This window comes from Strongylocentrotus purpuratus, unplaced genomic scaffold (genome assembly GCF_000002235.5).
Source record: "Strongylocentrotus purpuratus isolate Spur 01 unplaced genomic scaffold, Spur_5.0 spur5_scaffold_17, whole genome shotgun sequence".
NCBI classification, from domain to species: Eukaryota; Metazoa; Echinodermata; class Echinoidea; order Camarodonta; family Strongylocentrotidae; genus Strongylocentrotus; species Strongylocentrotus purpuratus.
Window position 1 is genome coordinate 27,235,128 of NW_022145602.1, and position 20,876 is coordinate 27,256,003.

General features: G+C 37.0%; 1 protein-coding gene across 3 annotated transcripts in view; it reads left to right on the top strand.

Annotated features, from left to right (window-relative positions):
• Nucleotides 1-340: 340 nt before the first annotated feature.
• LOC586044 (receptor-type tyrosine-protein phosphatase beta) overlaps nucleotides 341-20,876 on the top strand; it is a 33,522-nt gene continuing 12,986 nt past the window's right edge. The window contains exons 1-15 of one of the 3 annotated variants that reach the window (XM_030988002.1): nucleotides 341-614; nucleotides 1,522-1,794; nucleotides 5,561-5,830; nucleotides 6,840-7,112; nucleotides 8,654-8,923; nucleotides 9,566-9,823; nucleotides 10,877-11,143; nucleotides 12,315-12,590; nucleotides 12,886-13,167; nucleotides 13,882-14,181; nucleotides 14,844-15,107; nucleotides 15,978-16,108; nucleotides 16,572-16,667; nucleotides 17,187-17,259; nucleotides 19,223-19,375. In XM_030988002.1, coding sequence (XP_030843862.1) covers nucleotides 362-614; nucleotides 1,522-1,794; nucleotides 5,561-5,830; nucleotides 6,840-7,112; nucleotides 8,654-8,923; nucleotides 9,566-9,823; nucleotides 10,877-11,143; nucleotides 12,315-12,590; nucleotides 12,886-13,167; nucleotides 13,882-14,181; nucleotides 14,844-15,107; nucleotides 15,978-16,108; nucleotides 16,572-16,667; nucleotides 17,187-17,259; nucleotides 19,223-19,375 — 3,439 coding nt within the window. In that variant the 5' untranslated portion in view covers nucleotides 341-361. The remainder of the gene's footprint in view (nucleotides 615-1,521; nucleotides 1,795-5,560; nucleotides 5,831-6,839; nucleotides 7,113-8,653; nucleotides 8,924-9,565; nucleotides 9,824-10,876; nucleotides 11,144-12,314; nucleotides 12,591-12,885; nucleotides 13,168-13,881; nucleotides 14,182-14,843; nucleotides 15,108-15,977; nucleotides 16,109-16,571; nucleotides 16,668-17,186; nucleotides 17,260-19,222; nucleotides 19,376-20,876) is intronic. The other 2 variants (XM_030988003.1, XM_030988004.1) reach the window with 2 other exon arrangements.

The following is a 20,876-nucleotide window of genomic DNA, read 5'->3' on the forward strand; positions in this document are numbered from 1 at the left end:
TCTCTGGATCCTATCCTACTTAAACATGGCATTTTCATGTTCTTGCAACCCGGAACGTGTATCTGCGATCGCTAACATGACCACTAGAAACCATATATTCTTAAGAATACCACCAGGCGAAAGTTGCCTATTTAAGCTCGTTCAGATACGATGTGGTAAACCCCAACAAATTATGCCTAAATGAATGGCAACTGTGTACAAGAAAGGTATTATGCCTATTCACTGAGCTCTTTCTTATTGGTATACAGAAATGTGACCGTGTTACACTTTTCGTCATCATTTCTAAACAATTGCGTTTTGCCACTTCATATCTGAACGAGGTATTATGTTGCATTTTTTTCTTGTAGTGCCTGAATCAGTCATGTTGAATGAAGAGAGAGACAGGGTGAATACTTCCACCATCACTGCATCATGGACAATGGCCAATGGTATAGTGGATTACTATCAAGTCTCTTGCTCCAATGGAACTGCTTCACCAGCCCAGGTCAACCCCTCAGAAGACCTGGAAGCGTCTTGTACAAGGCTATCAACTCCTGGAGATAACTATACTATCTCTGTGACGACAGTCAGCAATGGTCAAAACAGTGCAGTATCGACCATCACAATCACTGCTTGTAAGTATTTCTTACAGCGTTTACACTAAAAGAAATTTATATGAAAAGTGTAGAAAACCTTTGTTTGTTTAGAATTATAGTACATGCAAATAGTTCAACAAAAGGGCCATTGACACGTGGAAAAAAATATCATGTAAAAAAAAGGGAGGCTAAAAAGACTAGGTTTAAAGAAGTTAATTGACATATGTCGGCCTAGATGACAGCTGGCCAGTCAGTGTGTAGTCATGATAAGCCACACCCAGGAAAAATGCAGGATTTTTTACAATAAAACATTCACATTTTAAAAATGAGCCCTGATTCTTTATTAATTTTTCATTCAAAATGATGCTGAAAAATCTGTTTTGCTGTATGACGTTTTGTTATACAATGTTATACTGTACAAAATAATTATGGACTGTAAAATTAAACTATACACTTTTTGTATAATGAAATTATAGATGTACAAAACATTTTTAATTTCTTAATTTTACATCAATAGCATTTAATTATTGACATGTAAAATGTTTGGTCCAAGGTTGAAGTGAGGATATACATGTATGAGCTTTAAACTTCCCACATCTATTTCTTCTTCTTTTTTGTACTAAGAAAATGAATAACTGACTTGTTTATGGTGCTTTAAGTGGTTGATATTTGCAAGGTACATGCTGTGATGTCATGATGTCTGTATATAATAAAAGTTCATACAGTTGTAAAAAGAAATGGAGAAAATGCCAGTGAGAAAAGATGTCCCCTGAAAAGGATGGGATGGACTTGAATGGAATATATCCTGTTTTCTGTCTCATTGTATTTCCCATTTAAAAGTTATGCCAGTTGATTTAGATGGTTCCTAGTTGAATAAGTGAGGCATAAAGATTGATACACAAACTTATACTTAAAAGAGTTTTTTCTTTATCTTCTTACAATTTAGTGCCCTCGCAAGTTACTAACCTTGCAGAATCAGGAGCAACCAATGATTCAGTCTCAGCAACATGGACCAAGCCGGATGGTGTGGTCAGTAGCTACAATGTGACCTGTCCAGATGGGACCACCCGTACAGAACCCGAGGAGAATGATGACAGTACACACTCTGTGACATGTTCTGGTCTACCAGATCCAGGACCTGGGGGAAACCACATTATCATGGTTGTAACACTGAGTGGTAGCAAAGCTAGTGATCCAGCTACAGTTACCATAACTGCTTGTGAGTTGATTATTCATTTGGTAAAATTAAGAATTTAATAAGCAAATAATTACCGTTGGTGAAGGTGATGGGACAAACTATCACTTCCGAGGCGATCTGGATGTAGCTATCTTTCCGAAGCGAAGCTGAGGAAAGATAGCGTATAAATTCTGATCGACGAGGAAGTGATAGTTTGCCATCGCCTGAAACCAAAAGGTGATTATTTGCTTTATATTCCACATCTAAAAACAATATAACTACAACAAGAAAAGGATGTGTATGCATCTACATGAAAGACACCAGGCCCAAATAAAATTCACACCAAAAAGGTTAAAAGTTTAACCCAACCCCTTGAGGGTACGGTGCGCACATGTGTTTGCTTTAATTGCACTCATTGGTAATGCGCGCTTAATTACGCCTATTTTAGTGCGCTTTTGGATAATCTTCAGTGAAAGTGCGTTGCCCTTTGTAGATAGTACCTCTATCTTCAGTAAAAGTGCGTTGCCCTTTGTAGATAGTACTACTATCTACAAAGGGCAACGAACTTTTTGCTTCTCCCATCAATGATGGGCAAACTATCTTTGATCACGTGATTTACTTATGACCAATCGTAGAGCAAGATTCTTAGTATGTGGAATATAATACCTTTTACATCGAGAGATATATATTCATGCCTATTTTAAAATTCATTCAAGTCCATCTACATGTACATGCATGATTAATGTGGAAAAAACAGTGTTTATGGTAAAATTGTACTGTATACACCCAATCGCTTTATGAAGCCCCACCTATATCCACTTATCCACCCCTCAAACCTTGTACATTCTAACATGGAACTGAACAGTAAAACAATTGTGGGTGAAATTGTATCCACCTATTCACACATGCAGCCACACCTACATCCACTGACCCTCCACCCACATCCCACCCCTTCGTTTCTTACAAAATGTGACCCTTATATTTGAACAGTTAAAGGAGAACTAAACCAAGCCCTTAAAGTCTCATAATCCTGTACAGAGTAATAGTATAGTATTAATGACTGCTTTGAGAGAAAAAGTTGTTTTTATACGCTCAAGGGAAGGTTAGAATTGTGTTAGAATTGTGCTAATAGTTATTTTTTAATGACGTGATAGCATGTTAGTTTCACTGCTTTGGAATTGATTGTGATTTCAGTTTATTACCTGTACATGTAAATCTCATTTAAAAAATCTGAAATCATTGTTCCTGAACTTTGTTTGTCTGAACTAGGGAGTATGGCAGTGAAATACATGTATATATGGTTTATGAGGTTTAAACTTCCCACATCTATTTCTTCTTTTATTTTGTAATAAGAAAATGAATAACTGGCTTGTTTATGGTGCTTTAAGTGGTTGATGTACATGCTGTGATGTCATGATGTCTGTATATAATAAAAGTTCATACAGTTGTAAAAAGAAATAGAGAAAATGCCAGTGAGAAAAGATGTCCCCTGAAAAGGATGGGATGGACTTGAATGGAATATATCCTGTTTTGTGTCTCATTGTATTTCCCATTCTAAAGTTATGCCAGTTGATTTAGATGGTTCCTAGTTGAATAAGTGAGGCATAAAGATTGATACACAAACTTATACTTAAAAGAGTTTTTTCTTTATCTTCTTACAATTTAGTGCCCTCGCAAGTTACTGACCTTGCAGAATCAGGAGCAACCAATGATTCAGTCTCAGCAACATGGACCAAGCCGGATGGTGTGGTCAGTAGCTACAATGTGACCTGTCCAGATGGGTCCAACCAGACAGTATCCGAAAAAAATGATAACAGTACACGCATTGTGACATGTTCTGATCTACCATCTCCAGGACCTGGGGAAAACCACACTATAACGGTTGTAACACTGAGTGATAATAAAGCTAGTGATCCAGCTACAGTTACCATAACTGCTTGTGAGTTGATTATTCATTTGGTAAAATTAAGAATTTAATACCTTTTACATCGAGAGATATATATTCATGCCTATCTTAAAATTTCATTCAAGTCCATCTACATGTACATGCATGATTAATGTGGAAAAAACAGTGTTTATGGTAAAATTGTACTGTATACACCCAATCGCTTATGAAGCCCCACCTATATCCACTTATCCACCCCTCAAACCTTGTACATTCTAACATGGAACTGAACAGTAAAACAATTGTGGGTGAAATTGTATCCACCTATTCACACATGCAGCCACACCTACATCCTCTGACCATCAACAAACCCACCCACATCCCACCCCTTCACATCTTACAAAATGTGACACTTATATTTGAACAGTTAAAGGAGAACTAAACCAAGCCCTTAAAGTCTCATAATCCTGTACAGAGTAATAGTAAAATATTTTTGATACGAAAACTCGCTCATTCTAGCCTTCAGATGTGGTTTTATTAACTATTTAATATGACACGCGCCGTCTGTTCTTGTACTAAATAGAGAATCCAGAGATGCCAACCAGTACGATTAAATCGTATTTAGTACGATGATAAGAGTAAAATATGATAATACGATATCACCTCTCAAAATATGATTTTTCACCTTAAAAAAAAAAAAAAAAAACGTGGAATCGCATAGAAACATTTACAAGTAAATATCAGCAACCCCAACAAACAATTTACTTTACAATTTTCTCATTAAATTTTAATGAAACAGCAAACATTTAACTTGACCGTTCTTAGCAGTAAAACATTTTTCTGAAATGTTACTGGCCCAGGGCCAATGTGCCAGTGGTTGTGTCGAGTTTTTGTGAAAATTTGATTTTTCTCTCCAAAATCTAATTTTTTATGATATTCAGTATTTTTTTGTGTGTTAAGAGGTTTTCATCTCTGGGAATCGCCATTTTCACGGCCTAAGCCTGAACCCCTGCTGAGTTGTGACGTGTCAGCGGGTAACTGCATTAGGGATTGTATATTCATGTGTGTACTTATCGCAAAGAAGATGGTGTACTGCCAAGCGTTTGGGTTTAAAAATGCCTCCGGGAAAGGACTCTAAGGAAAAGCAACCAGAATCGTTTAGGCAATGAAAGGGCTGCGATTAAAGTTGAAAATTCTTAAAAAAACAGCTACAAACACAGCCATCATGATGTGATCTATATACTTGTGTACAAGTGATTTGTGTACATAGGTATACGATTTTTGTACATTGCTGCAGTGGGTGCTCGATTTGAAGATCGGCAAATTTCTCATTTTCGTTATGTCTATTTCGAATATATCAAACTAAAATAATTCATCAAAAAATAAATAACTGGTATTAAAAAAAAATTATTGATAGTAAAGTCATAAATTCTCTAAAATTGACAAAAAATTTCTAACAGAAATTAAATAATGCGACCATAAGTATTGATCGGGTCTTTAACCAGCCATCCTAGGTGCGTACGTTACTCTGCTCATACGTCACATGCCCACGATCGGTGGCAGCACTTTTGAAACAATGGCTACTACACATTTGGCAATTCAGCTATCATACTCAAGGCCCTAAAATTTTACTAATTTTCTTTCTTTTAGTGAATCTTTCATATGTGGCTCTTAGGGGTATGTAGGAAGTTATTAACACCCATTTAGATCGCAAATTGATGTAGTTTGGGTTTAGTTCTCCTTTAAGTGTTAAATGCACAGACACACCTACACACTCCCATACTCAATTCTTTTGAATAGTTGTTAATGTAAGTTAAGTTAACTCTGTGCCACTGTCACGAACCATGACTGTGTATAATATTAAAACTGAATGTGTCAAATTTGATTTCATGAATCATTTTCTTGATTTCATACTATGCGCAGTTCCGAACAGTGTGGTTCTAAGAGAAGATGGAGTGACAACCAGACAGATAACTGTGCAATGGGTTGATCCTGTGGGAGAAGAAGATTCCTTCATTGTAGACTGTGGTGATGATGGTAGCAATGACATCACCCTCTTCCCTGGTGATGCAACAGACAATACTTTTGAAGCAACTTGTAACACATCGGCGGCTGGAGCTCCCTATGACATCACTGTGACCAGCGTGAGTGGGGATAAAGAGAGCCCTGTCACCGGGACTTTTACAGCAGCAAGTAAGTACTGATAACTCTTTTAAAAGTAGGTTCCCAGTAACAAGACAAGCTTATCTACAACGAGTTGTTCAAAGACATGCCTGTGTTTTTTTTTTACAACCAAGTAGCTCATATGTACAAGTGCTGTCATCAACAAGCCTTTTGCTGATGTTTGATCCTTTGACCAAATACACCATCATTGAGCTCTAACTGATAGTCACACCATGCTTCTGGTTGGTGGTCCTGTAATGCCTGGTCGAATATTGAAATATAGCAGGCTGTTTATGAACTAAGACAAAATAATTGAAGGATCACTACTCTACCAATAACTGTCAAACTTTTTTGGAGATTCTGGGACCAAGTACTATTCCAGGAAGAGGTACAAGAATTATCCATTAAGAAGTTTTGTGGGCACTGTTATGGCAGGAGAATTTGATATTGGCATGTCAGCAGTGAAGATCTGTGCTGACAATTTTAATTGTACTGTGGTTCATAGAAGAAGAAGACAATTTAAGTCACATAGATTTTTATTTTTTATTGACCCATTAACAATTGTTTTTTCATGGTACCCATAGGCTGTGATACAAGATCCACTGGTTTTCCATAGCCATGGGATAAGAAAGCTATCATATACTAGCATGTAAATATAGAGAAGAAAAGGAGTAAGATGCAGCTGAGATTATAGCTCATGGAGACGGTTTTGAGGAACCAGTAATTCAGAGAATAAATTGTTGATTTAAAAAAAAGGCTGGCTAAGTGTACACCAATTTGGTTTGTAATCATACAACCCAATTCTATATTCTCTTCAAAACAAATTCCATTGTACTCGGGTGACATAAATTTCCTTTGGCAAGACATTGATCTTCATTTGCCACACTCAACCCAGGTGATGTAAATGGGTACCTGGCAGGAATGAATTCCTTGAAATGCTAGAGTGCTGTAATGGCAGCCTTGCTAAAGCTAGGGTAATAATCAGGAGTGCTATACAAGAACCCAATATTATTATTATTATTATCTTCATACTCTTTAGCTCCAGATGGCGTGACTTTTGAAGAAGGTTCAGCAAGCACAACGGCCGTTACTGTCACCTGGATTGCATTAGCCAGAGCTGATGGGTTCAGAGTTAACTGCTCTGAGGGCACCCCATCCCATGAGGGCACCCCATCTCCTGACTCTCCCCTTCCTGGTTCAGCTACTGAGGTGACTTGTAATGGAGTCACACCAGGGGGCAATCATTCAGTTAGTGTTATCACCCTGGAAAACAATGGAGAGAGTCCAGCCGCGGTCATGTATGTCGTTGCAGGTAAGTTGATCTTTCATGTTTACTAAATTAATTAGTATCAGTGTCGTTGTTTAGTGTCCATCTTTCCCACGCTGTTGGGTTAGACGTTTCAAATCCCTTATAGCTTCTCTCCTAGCATTCCGGCCTTCAGCATCCACCTGGGTGAGAACAGGTGCTCTTCTGTCTTATTTTTGTTTCTCCTTCCAGGTTTTGTGATGGTCTTCCACAGAATTTTCAGTGACAACCTGAAAATTCATTGCTACATGTATTCATTACTGGAAGTTTTTGTTAAATGGTCATAGTAAAGTAGTATATGAAAAGTTTGACAAGTTCACTTGTGATTTATTTGCTTTTGTTCTTCGTAATTTTTATGTTTTTATCTGTAGATTGTCTCAATTTGATATATTTACATGTTTTATTTGTATGTTTACCTTAAATGATACCTATTTCCGAGAAATAGCTTCAGTTATTCTGAGAGATTTATTGTATTTTTTCCCATTAATCTTCATGATTCCCCACCAAATTGTATAAAAGAGATATAAAGAGAATAATGTACATCAGCAGGACATGGGCATCACCATTTTCTTGATAACGTTCCGTACTATGCAAAGTCATTAATCAACTATTATGCATTCAAATTTATGGATGCTTCCTTCCCAGGTTTGTGTGGTTGTGATGCATTCCATCCACCTGTTTTTATCCTTTGTATTACAATTGCCAGAAAGCAAAATAATTTTACCTTTTCATCTGTGATTTTCCCTCAGTGTAAAGTAAAGTTTTTGTTATCAATTTGTTTAATAAATCCAACTGATGCTTGGTGCATGATACACGTTTGTCTGGTACGTCACATTATTAAGAAGATGGCTGCGCCTATGTCATGCTAAAAGGCATATTTCTTCCAGGCCATTAATCGTACTTTGTTTTTATTCTTGCATTTAGCTTTTCCTTTTTAATCTGATTGGAAACACATCGTCTGGAGCCAGAAGGGCACAAGTCATGTAATTGCGCACAGATTTAATCCCTTTTGGCTCCAGACTGACGATATTATGTTTCATCTGAAAAAGTACTGCAAGCTCATATGATAACATTGTGTGTTCCTGCATCATATTAGTATACATGCTTGTACACTATATTTTACATTGTACATGGTTAATGAATTCACAATTCTTCTGTTCAGAGTCTCCTTTTAGAGGCATTTTTTATTGTCTTTTCATCCAGAATACTTGGAATTTCATATTCTACATTTACATGATCAGAATGGTCAAGGATCACAGAAAATTTGAGTCCATTTCTTATGCAATACATCGTACCTTTCACGAATACGAATTTTTTTAGAAACAAATGTTCTTATGAAAGAGGACATGGATTTCTTAAGCCAAATATGCCTTTCTGTGTGTGCCACAAGGCCCTACAATTGGACCTATGCTATTTCCAAATACAAGGTTAAACAATAAGGCTACCAGATCCAATGCCAGGTTCAACCTGTTGTTTTTTTGTATATTAAGTGCAAGCCAAAGTTGTTTGCTATAATCTAAACTTGAATCCATGTTGTTGACATGCAGTACCTCTAAGTGCTGACCTCGCTGCTGATACCTCGACAATAAACTCTGTCAGTGCCATGTGGCCCTATCCTGGAGGATTGGTGGACATCTTTGAGGTGAACTGCAGCAATGGTACAGAGAGGAACGCGACATTGGCTGCTAATGAAGATCTTAATTCTAGCTATGTAGTTAGTTGTGATGGTGTGTGGAATCCTGGAGACAATTACTCCATGGTTGTTACAAGTCTGAGCAATGGAGAGGAAAATTCTGCTAGCATCATACTAACAGCTTGTAAGTGATAACATCAGCTGACAATAAGAAAAGAACATTTTTTTAAACGATAATTACAACATTCTGTATATTTGTTTATTGAATCTTGTCAAATTTTAACGTCCTCATTTTGTTTCGAAATACATTTAAAAGAAGTTGTTGAAAAGGGTACAAAAATGAAGTGTAAGAATTTTTCCAATAGTTAAGTTTAACACCAAAATAGAAATTTCTGTTTAAATTCCTTTTTCAGCAGTGAAATCCCATACAGTGTACATGTACAGTATAGAACAATGCTGTCTATGATGTAATTTTATGAAGCAAAAAAGGGATTATTACTATAACTTACTAGGTATTTAACACTGGTGACTTGAATTATTTAAATGTATCACTTGTAATACCCGTAGATGTACAGTATGCTCAGATTTTTCACTAGTTAGTTGAAAACTGCAGTGTTTAGTTTTCTCTGTGATCATTTAAAACCAATTTCAATTTTCTTTGATTAGAAAAACTCCTTGTATTCTGCTGATTCATTCAATTTTCAATGAAGTCTGCTCAAGCATTTAATTTTCAATGAAGCTAAATGTAAAATGTAGTTCCATTTCATAAAAAGCTGTTTTACAAAGAAGTGATCAAGAGTGTTTTTTCGTGAACGTCCACCTCTAGTACCTGTTAGTGTAAACCTGACAGCCGGGGGTTCTACAACCAGCTCCGTGACTGCAACCTGGGATATTCCTGGAGGCATAGTGGACGAATTTGAAGTTGAATGCAGTAATGGTACTGCAAGTACCCCTGGTAATGGTTCGGACCAGGATTATTTAGCCTCCTGTGACGATGTAGACTCTCCTGGAGATAATTACACTATGACGGTCAAGAGTCTGAGTAACACACAGAGAAATTCAGCTACAATTGTATTGACAGCCTGTAAGTGAATGACCCTTATAAGCTATTCTGCGATTACCACCATGGCCATTTCACTCTTCTTGGACGTACATTACATGTACATTGCACTGCACCAACCATTGGGACGGTACAAGAAAATGGATAAAACTCTACTATTTATATTACATTTCATGGTCTCATTATGGCTGTCATGAGTCTGAGTAGCATGCAGAGAAATTAAGCTACAGTTGAAGCTACAGCTTATAAGTGATAGACTGATGTAAGCTATTCTGCAATTACCACCATGGCCATTTCACTCTCTTGGACCTACGTTACATGTACGTTGCACTGCACAAACCATGGAGACGATACAAGAAAATGGATAAAACTCTGCAATTCATCTCACATTTCTTGGTTTCATTTTTGATGTAATAGAGTTATGGCCTCTTAAATCAGTTTCAATTAAGTTTTTTTTTCATCAATCAAATTATTTTGACATTGTACATCATTTGAATCATTGGGAGCTTCACTGCTGGCACGTTACTGTCTCCATACCGGTATTTGTTTTAAGGATAGTGTGTATGGAATATGGAAGTGTTTATGGTTTTGCCTTCATTTACAATATACTTTTGCTACTTGTAATGGTATTCATTCATTAAACCTGTACGTACATGTATGTTGTACTTGTATTTCATTAAACTGTTACTGTTACTGTTAATGATTGACACCAGAACTGTTTTTAGAAATATCCAAACAAAAACTCTTTACTTGGCAATATGTTCAATAGCTCAAATTACTTAATAAGTTTTTGTTCTTTATTTTAGGGTTAAAGGAAATCAAACAGTATATATTCATTATATTCATCCTCTTCATATATATATATATATATATATATATAAATGTGATTCAAATGATGTAGCAACAAACAAATATACCAGTGTAATCAATTTGTAGGAAAAAACATGATCAACTTAGCCACACAAATGCCAGTGATTAATGATTTAAAGTAAGAAAACATTCCCCCAAAATTCTATTTCATTTGACGCATGTATGTATTTATTTATTTGTGAATTTTTTAATATTTTATATTTGTAGTGCCTGAATCAGTCAGCTTGAATGAGGCGATAGACATGGTAACCACTACCACCATTACTGCATCATGGACCAAGCCCAATGGTATAGTGGATTACTATGAAGTCTCCTGTTCCAATGGAGACCCTTCACCAGTCATGGGCAACCCCTCAGGCAACCTGACAGCATCTTGTACTGGGCTATCAACTCCTGGAGACGACTATACTATCTCTGTGACGTCGGTCAGTAATGGTCAACGTAGTGAGACAGACACTATCACAATCACTGCGTGTAAGTTTATCCCATGAATGTTAGAAAATCCAGGGGGAGGGGAGGTGTGCGTCGGAAACCTCTGAACCCATACCCAATTTCAAGGGTCATTTGAGGGGGTATAAATGGGTACCCATTATTAGGGAGTTCCATATAAAAAGGAATTATTTTTTGCATCTGGGATCTACCGTTTAGTAAAAACATTGGAAATGGGTGAGGTATAATTCTTAAAGAAAAAATGTTACCCATGATTAAGGTCGATATCTAAAAGTAGGGCAATTTGAAGGGATTTTTTATATACAAAATCATACCCCATACTTTGGGATTTTTTTTTCTCATAAAAAATGCCCCATTAGAGCTGCACATTCGTGTATTAGGGGTGTGTAGGCTGTAGCGTATCCACACAGTCCCTGTAGGTTTTACATGTGTGTAGTGCAGCATGCCATTTTTAGAAGTTACATTGCAGGATGGTTTCTAAATTATTTCAACCTTTTTTGGTGTTTTACCAAATAGGGGCGTTGTCAATCACCAGGATTAGAGTTCAGTTTTCATGGCCAATAAGCCTTATGTAATGCTCGGCATTTTCCACCAATCGCCCTATATGGTAAAGTCATTATCTTACACTTCCCTCTCCAAAGACTCTGAGAGACTAGGGGATATTTCCTGATGGGAATCCAGTTTTACTGTGTGCTAAACTTGTACACCCATTACTGATATTTCCACCAAGTCGGGTGTCGGCAAATTATGAACTACTGCTCATGGAATCTGACTACCATCTCTCTTTAACTCTTACACTGCCATGACATGTAGGTCTAGAAACAATTAGACCATCATACACAGATAGTAAGACAATTTTCTTTTTTTATAATTGTCTGTGTTTACAATGTTCCTTGTGATAAAAGTAGTGTTCTGTACAAACAGTCGTCGAAATCTATAAACTATATGTTTGTCAAATTTCAAGAAAAAACAACAATCTGTTCCAGGCCTGAACAATATGAGATGCAGCATTGAAATTAGGGCAGTTAAAATATTCAAATACATTGAAGAGGTTTACATTAAGTAATCAACATAGTTTTGCAGAAATCACAAAGATTTGATATGTATTTTTATGTTATAAATAGACATCTGTAAATCAGTGTAATAAACGAAAGTACCTGTCATGGTTTTTGATTAAATGATTTCTTTAAAATAGTACCAGAGGCCGTTGAACTTTCCGAGGGTGAGTCTAACACAACAGTCATCTCAGCTACATGGACAGTCCCTAACAGTGTGGTGGATACCTTCAATATCACATGCTCCGATGGTACTGCATCCCCGCCATCTATTTCTGTGGACAGCAGTCAAGCCGGGCAGCAGCTGACGGCTTACTGCGTAGGGTTACCCACATCTGGAGAACAGTACGACCTCTCGGTGGTTGCTATTAGCAAAGAGAAGCTGAGCGCCGTCAGCACCGTTGGAGTCTTTGCACGTAAGTTGAATAGACAGTGCAGATGATAAGACATTGAAACCTCGTAAAAAGACCATCAAATCTTACGGTGTACCAAGGTACATGTACCGGTACATGTACAATACATGCACTTTTAAAAGTTCTTGCTCTTTTTTGTAATCAGTAGTATGTTTGAGAAACTTAAATGTTTAGAATGCGATGTACACTGTATGAATATTTTATCATTATTATTATTATTCTCATTAGTACATTTGAATTATTATTTTTATTATTATTATTATTATTATTATTGTTACTTTTAATAACAAACATTTAGTGCCCCTTGGAGTTGACCTCGAGGAAGGACCTTCGACCCTGACATCAGTTAGCGCATCCTGGATGAGGCAGAATGACACCGTAGAGAGTTACAGCATCACGTGTAGCCATGGAGACGCATTCCCATCCACCATCGAAGACACCAATCAAGAATCATTCTCAGCAGCCTGTGTGAACCTGACAGGACCAGGAGCGACCTATAGCATGAATGTTTTCAGTGAAGTGGGCACAGACTCATCCTCTAACGGCACAAGAGCTTCGAGTCTTATCAATCTGGTTGCAGGTTTGTATTATCTAGTAAAACAGGGCCTGCCTTATAAAGAGTTGTGATCGATCCGGATCAATCGCAAGTCCTCCAATCAGTTGGAAGTTTGCAGTCTCTTATCTCTTTAATATGTCCTTAGTTGGGATTGATATCGATTGCAAATTAGTTGCAATTGATATAAACTCTCTATAAGACGAGGCCCTGTTGTGGATTTTGACACTACAGTGAAACCTGATTCAGCGACCACCTGTATAGAAAGACCACACATTCTGTTTCCCTTGAATACTTTTTCTCATTGGAACATGTACTAAAACAAACCCCTACAGAAAGACCACCTGCCTATAATTATGGTACTGTACGTGTTTCGGTTGGTTAACTCATATCCTGCCATAAGGCCGCACGCACACTTCTGTTATAGTGCTTTGTACACACGGGTGAGCTATCGATTGGCTGCTTAATTCGTGCGAGCGAGCTACTGCTTCGCTGCTTCATGCATGTTTGCTTGCATTCGTAATAGCAGTTATTGTTCATGCCCATTGTACTGTACTGAGTGCTTAGCACCGCTATTGATTTTAACATTGCGTGCATCAGATTATCTCAAAATAAACTTGGCACAGGGAGATTTGTGGCTTGGCACAATGGGGATTAGCCCTGTGGCTCAGGGCTGTATTCATTATGGCAGGATAAGAGATAACTGGTAAAGCACTTGTTTTTGTTATCCTTTAATTGCAGTGCCTGCATCGGTTGAAAGCATTGCTGTCACTGAACCCACCACAACTACTGTTGATGTACAGTGGAATCTCACGCAGTGCTCAGAGTGCGTCTACAACTATTTCCTGTTGACCTTTCAACCCGACAGTCAGGAAGCAATCAGAGTAGATTACATGGCTGGTGTTAATGAGTATTCTTCTCAAGTGTCGGGTTTAATACAGGGGAGGAGCTATAACTTCACTGTGGTGTCTGTGAGTGGGGTTGGTGTTGAAGACGCGACACTAAAGACTAGCGAGGAGAAGAGTGTGGATCAGAGAACAGGTAATTAAGGATAGTAGTAAAAGAAGTAATAGTGATATTTAGGAAATCAATTTATTTTAATTCATGATGAAAAAGAAGGTAGCTAGAGGAAAACAGAAAGGGCCATGATACGGAAGATGAGTGGTGTGAAACTGTCCAATAGAAAGAACCCAACGGAGCTCATGGAAAGGCTGCGTCTGGAATAAACTGTGGTTGAAGTGGTAAAGAGAAAGGAATTGACAGGAATGGGTCATGTGTTGTGGAGGGAAGATGATGAACCTGTGAAAAGAGCGTGGGAGCATGGGATCTGGAAATGGATGGCATAACAGGGAAAGGAAGACCGAATATTTTATGGAAAGATATGGTGACAAAAGAAAAGCAGTAAGGTTGGTCAAAATAAGGATGCTCGAGACAAGAGGAAGTGGAGGGAGGAAGTGTCATTCTTATAAGAGGGAAAATGATGATGGTGATGATGATAATACATGTAATACTTCTACTACTAATTTATGTTTAGGGTTGGGGGTTAGGGTTAGGTATAGTGTTGGGTCCAGAGTTTAAGTTAGAAATTTGGTTACCGTAGTTCAAGAAATTGATGCAGATGAATTGTCACAGGTACCCAGGAGATGCAGATAAGCGTCTTCATGGCAGCATAATTGACATCGTTCCTTACAATTTCCAAACAGTTCCTGCAACTCCATTTGGGTTGGTCATCGTGTCTAGCCAGCGGGAACTAAACCTGGAATGGGAGTATCAAGGAGATGCAGATGACTTTACCATCACAATCACACCCGACCATGGCAGAGCCGTGTTCAATGAAAACTTTACTCGACCGGCTGCAGAGATCACGGATCTGACCCCAGGGACAATTTATGACATTGCCATAGTAACCGTCAGTGGCAATGAGAGGAGTGAACCCATAACTGATACTGCCAGGACCGAACCTGATAGTGAGTTTTTAAAAAAATTACTTCCATATTTTTTTCTTCTCATGTATTAGTTAGAATGGTGTTTAATACATACCTGTAGGGTCAATTCCAGCGTAATGGACATAACATTCCGACCTATTTTGGGTTTTAAACAACATCAAAAATCCTAATACATACATGTACTTACTAAAGAGAATCCGAAACATTTGACTATTATTGACATTTCCAGCAAGTTTCACAGTATAGTAGCCCAAGATTGAAATGGACTCCTCGTAACCGTAATGATTGGACATGACACAAAATGGACAAAGATTTTTGTTGCCCCTGTGAACAGTTTTGAAAATTCTTTGAGTTTAAGGGTGCAATGAATATAATTAAGGCAATATTAGGATCCTTATTCATACTCTGAACATAAATATACGTTGTTAACTATTAGATTACACATTTTCTTGCCAGAGCTGTAAAAAAAGTACATGCTACTTTTAAAACCCCTATAACTTTGTTTAAACATGTTCAGTGGGTTATTAAAATAACTTATCCCTAATATTCGATCCCTTCATCGTGATTTACCATGACAAAAAAACATCAAATCTGAAGCGCTTGTGGCATGAAATAATGAGAACCAAAGATGAGATGTTATGATAAAAATTATGGCCATATTTTGGCCCAAGAGTGGGTTTTTTTCAAAGAACTTCACGCTTTAAAGTATGTTTACCTCAATCCTATTGATTTACCACTCAACTTTTGGGGAGATATCGCCCAAATCATATTTTTTAGCAAGTGAACATTTTCTGTGGAATTGCCCATTTTGGAAACAATGTTAGGCTCTGATATGCAAAGTTAAATCTTGATTTTTAATGTATTTGGTTTTGTGATTTTTTATCATTTTAGAGCCAAGTCCTGTAGGCAACCCTCAAGCAGAAGTAGTAGATAAGAATACAATCACCTTGACTTATGAGAGTCCAGATGAGCCTAATGGTAATATCACGTCTAATGTGATAAGCTACATTGGTACAAGAGATGTAAGTACATTTTACAGAGGTGATGATGATGATGATGATAATGATAATGATAATAATGACAATATTACATATCATTATTTTCATAATAGTTATTATTATTATTATTATATTAATAATAATAATAATAATATTAATATCAATAATAGCAATAATGATAATGATGATACATATACATGAACAAATAAAGATAAAAATTATAATTATAGTGCATGTAGTGGTATTATTAGTTGTAGTAGTTGTAGTAATAGTAATGATGATAATAATAAAAACAATAATAATCATCATAATCATAATCATAATAACAACAATAACTGAATATAATTATATATATATATATATATATATACAATTAAATGTTATGCAATTGATTCCAGTACTCATGCAGATAATTAAATGAATTCATTTGCATGGATCATTTGTATAATATGTTGAATTTAATTCTACTTTTGTCACCCACGTACAGGACAACCCTAGTCATGAATTCAGCAAAGTTTATAGTCCCCCGGTCCTGACAGTTACATACGATGATCTGTATCCTGGGTTCTCTTATACATTTACGGTGAGTAATAAATAATAACTAAATATTGGCCTTATTTACCCATGGTAGCCACATCGGTATTAATACTGCTTTTTTTCTGCAAGCCCTGCAATTATTATTACTCCAGCATTGCCAGGTACCTCCACCTTGGTGGAGAGGGACAGATGAGGGCAAAACACCTCGTCCAAGGATGTAAAAACCAAGCAGCGATCGAACGCAGGACATCTCATATGAGATGCACATTAGTGATAATTATTTTTTAGTGATAAACTGATAAATTGACAGTTATTTGCTGAATGACTAATAGAGAGTGATAACTGTTGAATAGATAAAACAAACAACTTTAAAAAATAATAATAGTAAAATATTAATGATAATAATAATAATAGTGGGTTCTTGTATAGCGTTCATGTCTGTCAAACCTGACACTCCTGGCGTTCTGCAATTATTACTACGGCTTAAGCATGGTGACATGATGGCGCCCTAGCAAATACACTGCAATAACAAAGCCAAACAAATTTCTCTGTATTTCTCTATCAGATAATAGCAGTGAATGACGGACCTTTTGAAAGTGAACCAGTTTCAACTGCACCAGTGGAAACGCCACAAGAAGGTACGTGTTTTGGTGTCATATCTCTAAAGACTAAATACTAGAAAAGGTTGAGTTCTGGTGAAGGTGAAAATTGTCTGAGTAAGCTTTGTCATTCTTTTAAATCAGCTTTGAAGAGTATCGTGGAAGAAATGTCCTCAGAAAAAATATTGGTCTTCAACTGCCCTCATATTTGAAATATGAAGAGGAACAGCTGAAAAGTTTCACCCGAAATTTCATACTGTATATTTGTGTAGTTCCATATACACATTCCTGTGTGCAGAGCATGCAGCTTTCAGCAAATATGTTCTTTTCAATATCTTACACCAATCATTTTGCACTACCTATGTAATCATCATTACCCAATTATTTTCAGAAATTTCTTTCACAGTATAATTAATTGAACAGGGGGGTGTTTCACAAAGATCCTAAGTTGGACTTAACAATTATGGAAAGCCGTTGTCATCTTTAAAAATGTTTTGTAAAAGTTATTTTAAAAGGCATAAAAATGTTGTTTCAAATCATTCATATTTTCTATTATCAAGGAGATTTTATGTTCTTGATGTGGAATTTATGAAAAGTCTAAAATACTTTTTTTTGTTGCTTTTGAATATATGTTATTTTAAGGCTACAAATGGCTCTCCATAATGTTAAAGTCCAACTTAGAGTTAAGTTCGACTTAGGATCTTTGTGAAACACCCCCCTGGACTCAACTGTTATCTTTAACCAAACATGGACATTTTTCTCTCCCTTTGTAGTTGTACATGTACATGTACTTCCGCTCGCCCCAATCATCTGGGTAGCACTTTTCCATCCCTTTCTGACCTGAGCTTTTTTCTTAATTTCATCATATGTTACATCACCTTTCATGTCAGACTCTATCCCAGGGCTGAGGCTACAAATACACACACACCTCTTGCCCCTCTTGCCTTTCATTATCCCTTTTTACTGGGTCTTTAGCAGGTTGGTTACCCTGGAAATTGTACATGTGTCATGTTTATCTTTTAATCCATTTTCTGATTGTTTCCATTTCTAATTTCACTCTTGTCAGAACTTCATTATTAGTGAGTCTATTCCACAAAACAATTCCTTACCCTCTTCTCTACAATGGTTTTTCAAGACTCATTCATTGTGGGGTTTACTTTGTTTTGTTATAAATATGATGTGAGTGTATAACGCTTCACATTTTGTATCTTTTCACACAGAGAAAAGTGAATACCCAGTATGCATTGGAACTTTCTTGCACGCAATTGGCAATTCATTTACACATTAAAAACAAATTTAACAGTTTTACTTCTTCATATCTGAACGAACCTTTAGGCATTCTTTCTTTATTTCTCTTGGTGGTTCTAGTTACTGAGCTATACTAAACATTCTGACATGTTTCTCTAATCGCTAGCAGGAAGTTAATTATCATCATTGCAAAGAGGAAGAACATAGATCCTGCCAGTGTATTGTATGCAGAAACAGTTCTGCAAACTGGCTGAGTGGTCACATGTAGAATTGTTCCAGAGATGTCTCTTTTCTTCTTACTTCAACTCCTCTCTAATCTAGACATGCAGGTAAAGTACATGTAGAAACATTCCTGAGATCTGACTGAGTGGATACATGTAGAATTGTTCCAGAGATGTCTCTTTTCTTCTCACCTCAATTCTTCTCTTAATCTAGAACTGCAGGTAAACTACATGTAGAAATAGTTCTGCAAACTGGCTGAGTGGCCACATCTAGTATTGTTCCAGAGAGGCAATACTAAACGTGAAGTGCCACTGCATCACTGCTCGTGGCTAGCGATCACCGATTGGAGTCACGTTCTTGTTGCAGTGGAGACAAGATATTCCTTTGATTCTCTAGATCCTAATCATTTCATTCATAAAACATGTGCACATGATTTGTCAATGTCATCAGATCCTTCATTGTTGATACCAATTGTTGATACCACAAGGTGTTTTGGATAGTTTTTTTTACATCTGACATTTTTGAACGACAGAGCCATCCCCAGTTCCGGAAGACTATCCCTATGAAGCCAATACAGTTTTCTCTGAGACCTCTACCACCTCGTTCGCTGTGGTGCTTCCAGACGATTTATTCAGCCATGACAACGGTGAACTTTTGAGCTTCGCTATCATCATCACAAAGGAAGGTGAGTTTGGTATAGATGGGTCATGAGACATACTCTGAAAACATCTTCCTTAACAAACCAAAGTCTTAACTTCTAATTACAATCATATTATCCAGTTCAACCCTGTGCCAAATACTATATATGTACAGTTAACAACCAAAAGTATTCATACCCTTTAACTCATATCCTGCCATGAGACTGCTAGCACGCTATTGTTATAGTGCTCTGTGCACGCGAGCGCGCTATCGATTGAATGCCACGTTCATGCTAGCGAGCCACTGCTACTCTGCTTTGTGCACGCAAGGGCGCATATGTAATAACAGTCATTGTTCATGCCCATTGCACCGTGCTGAGTACTTTTGCAGCGCTATTGAAAGTACCATCGCGTGCATCAGATTATCGGCTTTGGATTGTGCATCTTTGTATACAACAGTCAGATTGGATTTTCTCGAGTAATTTAGCGATTTGTTTTTTGTAAAGATTTGAATAACACGCGCTTGAACCAACCTTAAAATTAACTTGGCACACAGGAGATTTGTGGCTGGCACAATAGGGATTAGCACTGTGGCACTGGGTGCATTGTACGGGTGGCAGCTTAAGAGTTAATACCAAGTTTTGTACTTTGTTGAAGTATGTGAAAATTTGATTTGTCCCAATTTATGTTTCTCGAGAATGTGACATATTAAATCACACATCTAAAGTATTTTAAAAAGGCCCTTATTTAACCAGTCCACCTTTCATTCTTGAGTTACAAAAAAAAATACATCCAATTTACAAAGGATATGAATAATTGAGTCGTTAACTGTACATGTATTGTATACCGTAAATCTCCGTGTATAAGGCGCACCTGTGTATAAGGCGCACCCCTATTTTGGGGAAAAAAAAAAAAAAAAAAAAAAAAAAAAAAAAAAAAAATCATTTTTTTTTTTGGTTGTTGTTGTTTTGTTGCCGAAAACCCACGCGGGGAAGGACCTTCATTTTACATCGAGGTGCAGTTGAAGGCGCTGATTTGTGCTTGTGAACTTGTCACAAATAATAGTAACAATGTCGTTTTTAGAAGAGTGTGTAAGATCATTAATGTAAATTAAAAACAAAAGAGTACATATGGTACCAATGGTGCACCTTGTGGAACACTATTGCTATACAAAAAAATATTTGAGGAATTATTATTATAAACTACATTTTGAGATCTATTAGAAAGATTACTTTAAAACCAAGATGATAGACAAATTTGAGTGTTGTTGTAGTTTCCGAGTGGTGAGTCAACACACTGATTACTGAGCTGGGAGACATTGCCAGGCATAGCGCCATAAATCGAAACTAAAAAAAAAAAAAAAAAAAAAAAAAAAAAACTTTTTTTTTCTGTACCTGTGCATAAGGCGCACCCCCGACTTTCAAATTTTTTCGGCGGCAAAAAAGTGCGCCTTATACACGGAGATTTACGGTATATATTTACCTGTACATGTATCGCCCTTGTTCTGCTTTCGGTTGTTGCAAAACCAACCTAGTGAAGCAGGGGCAT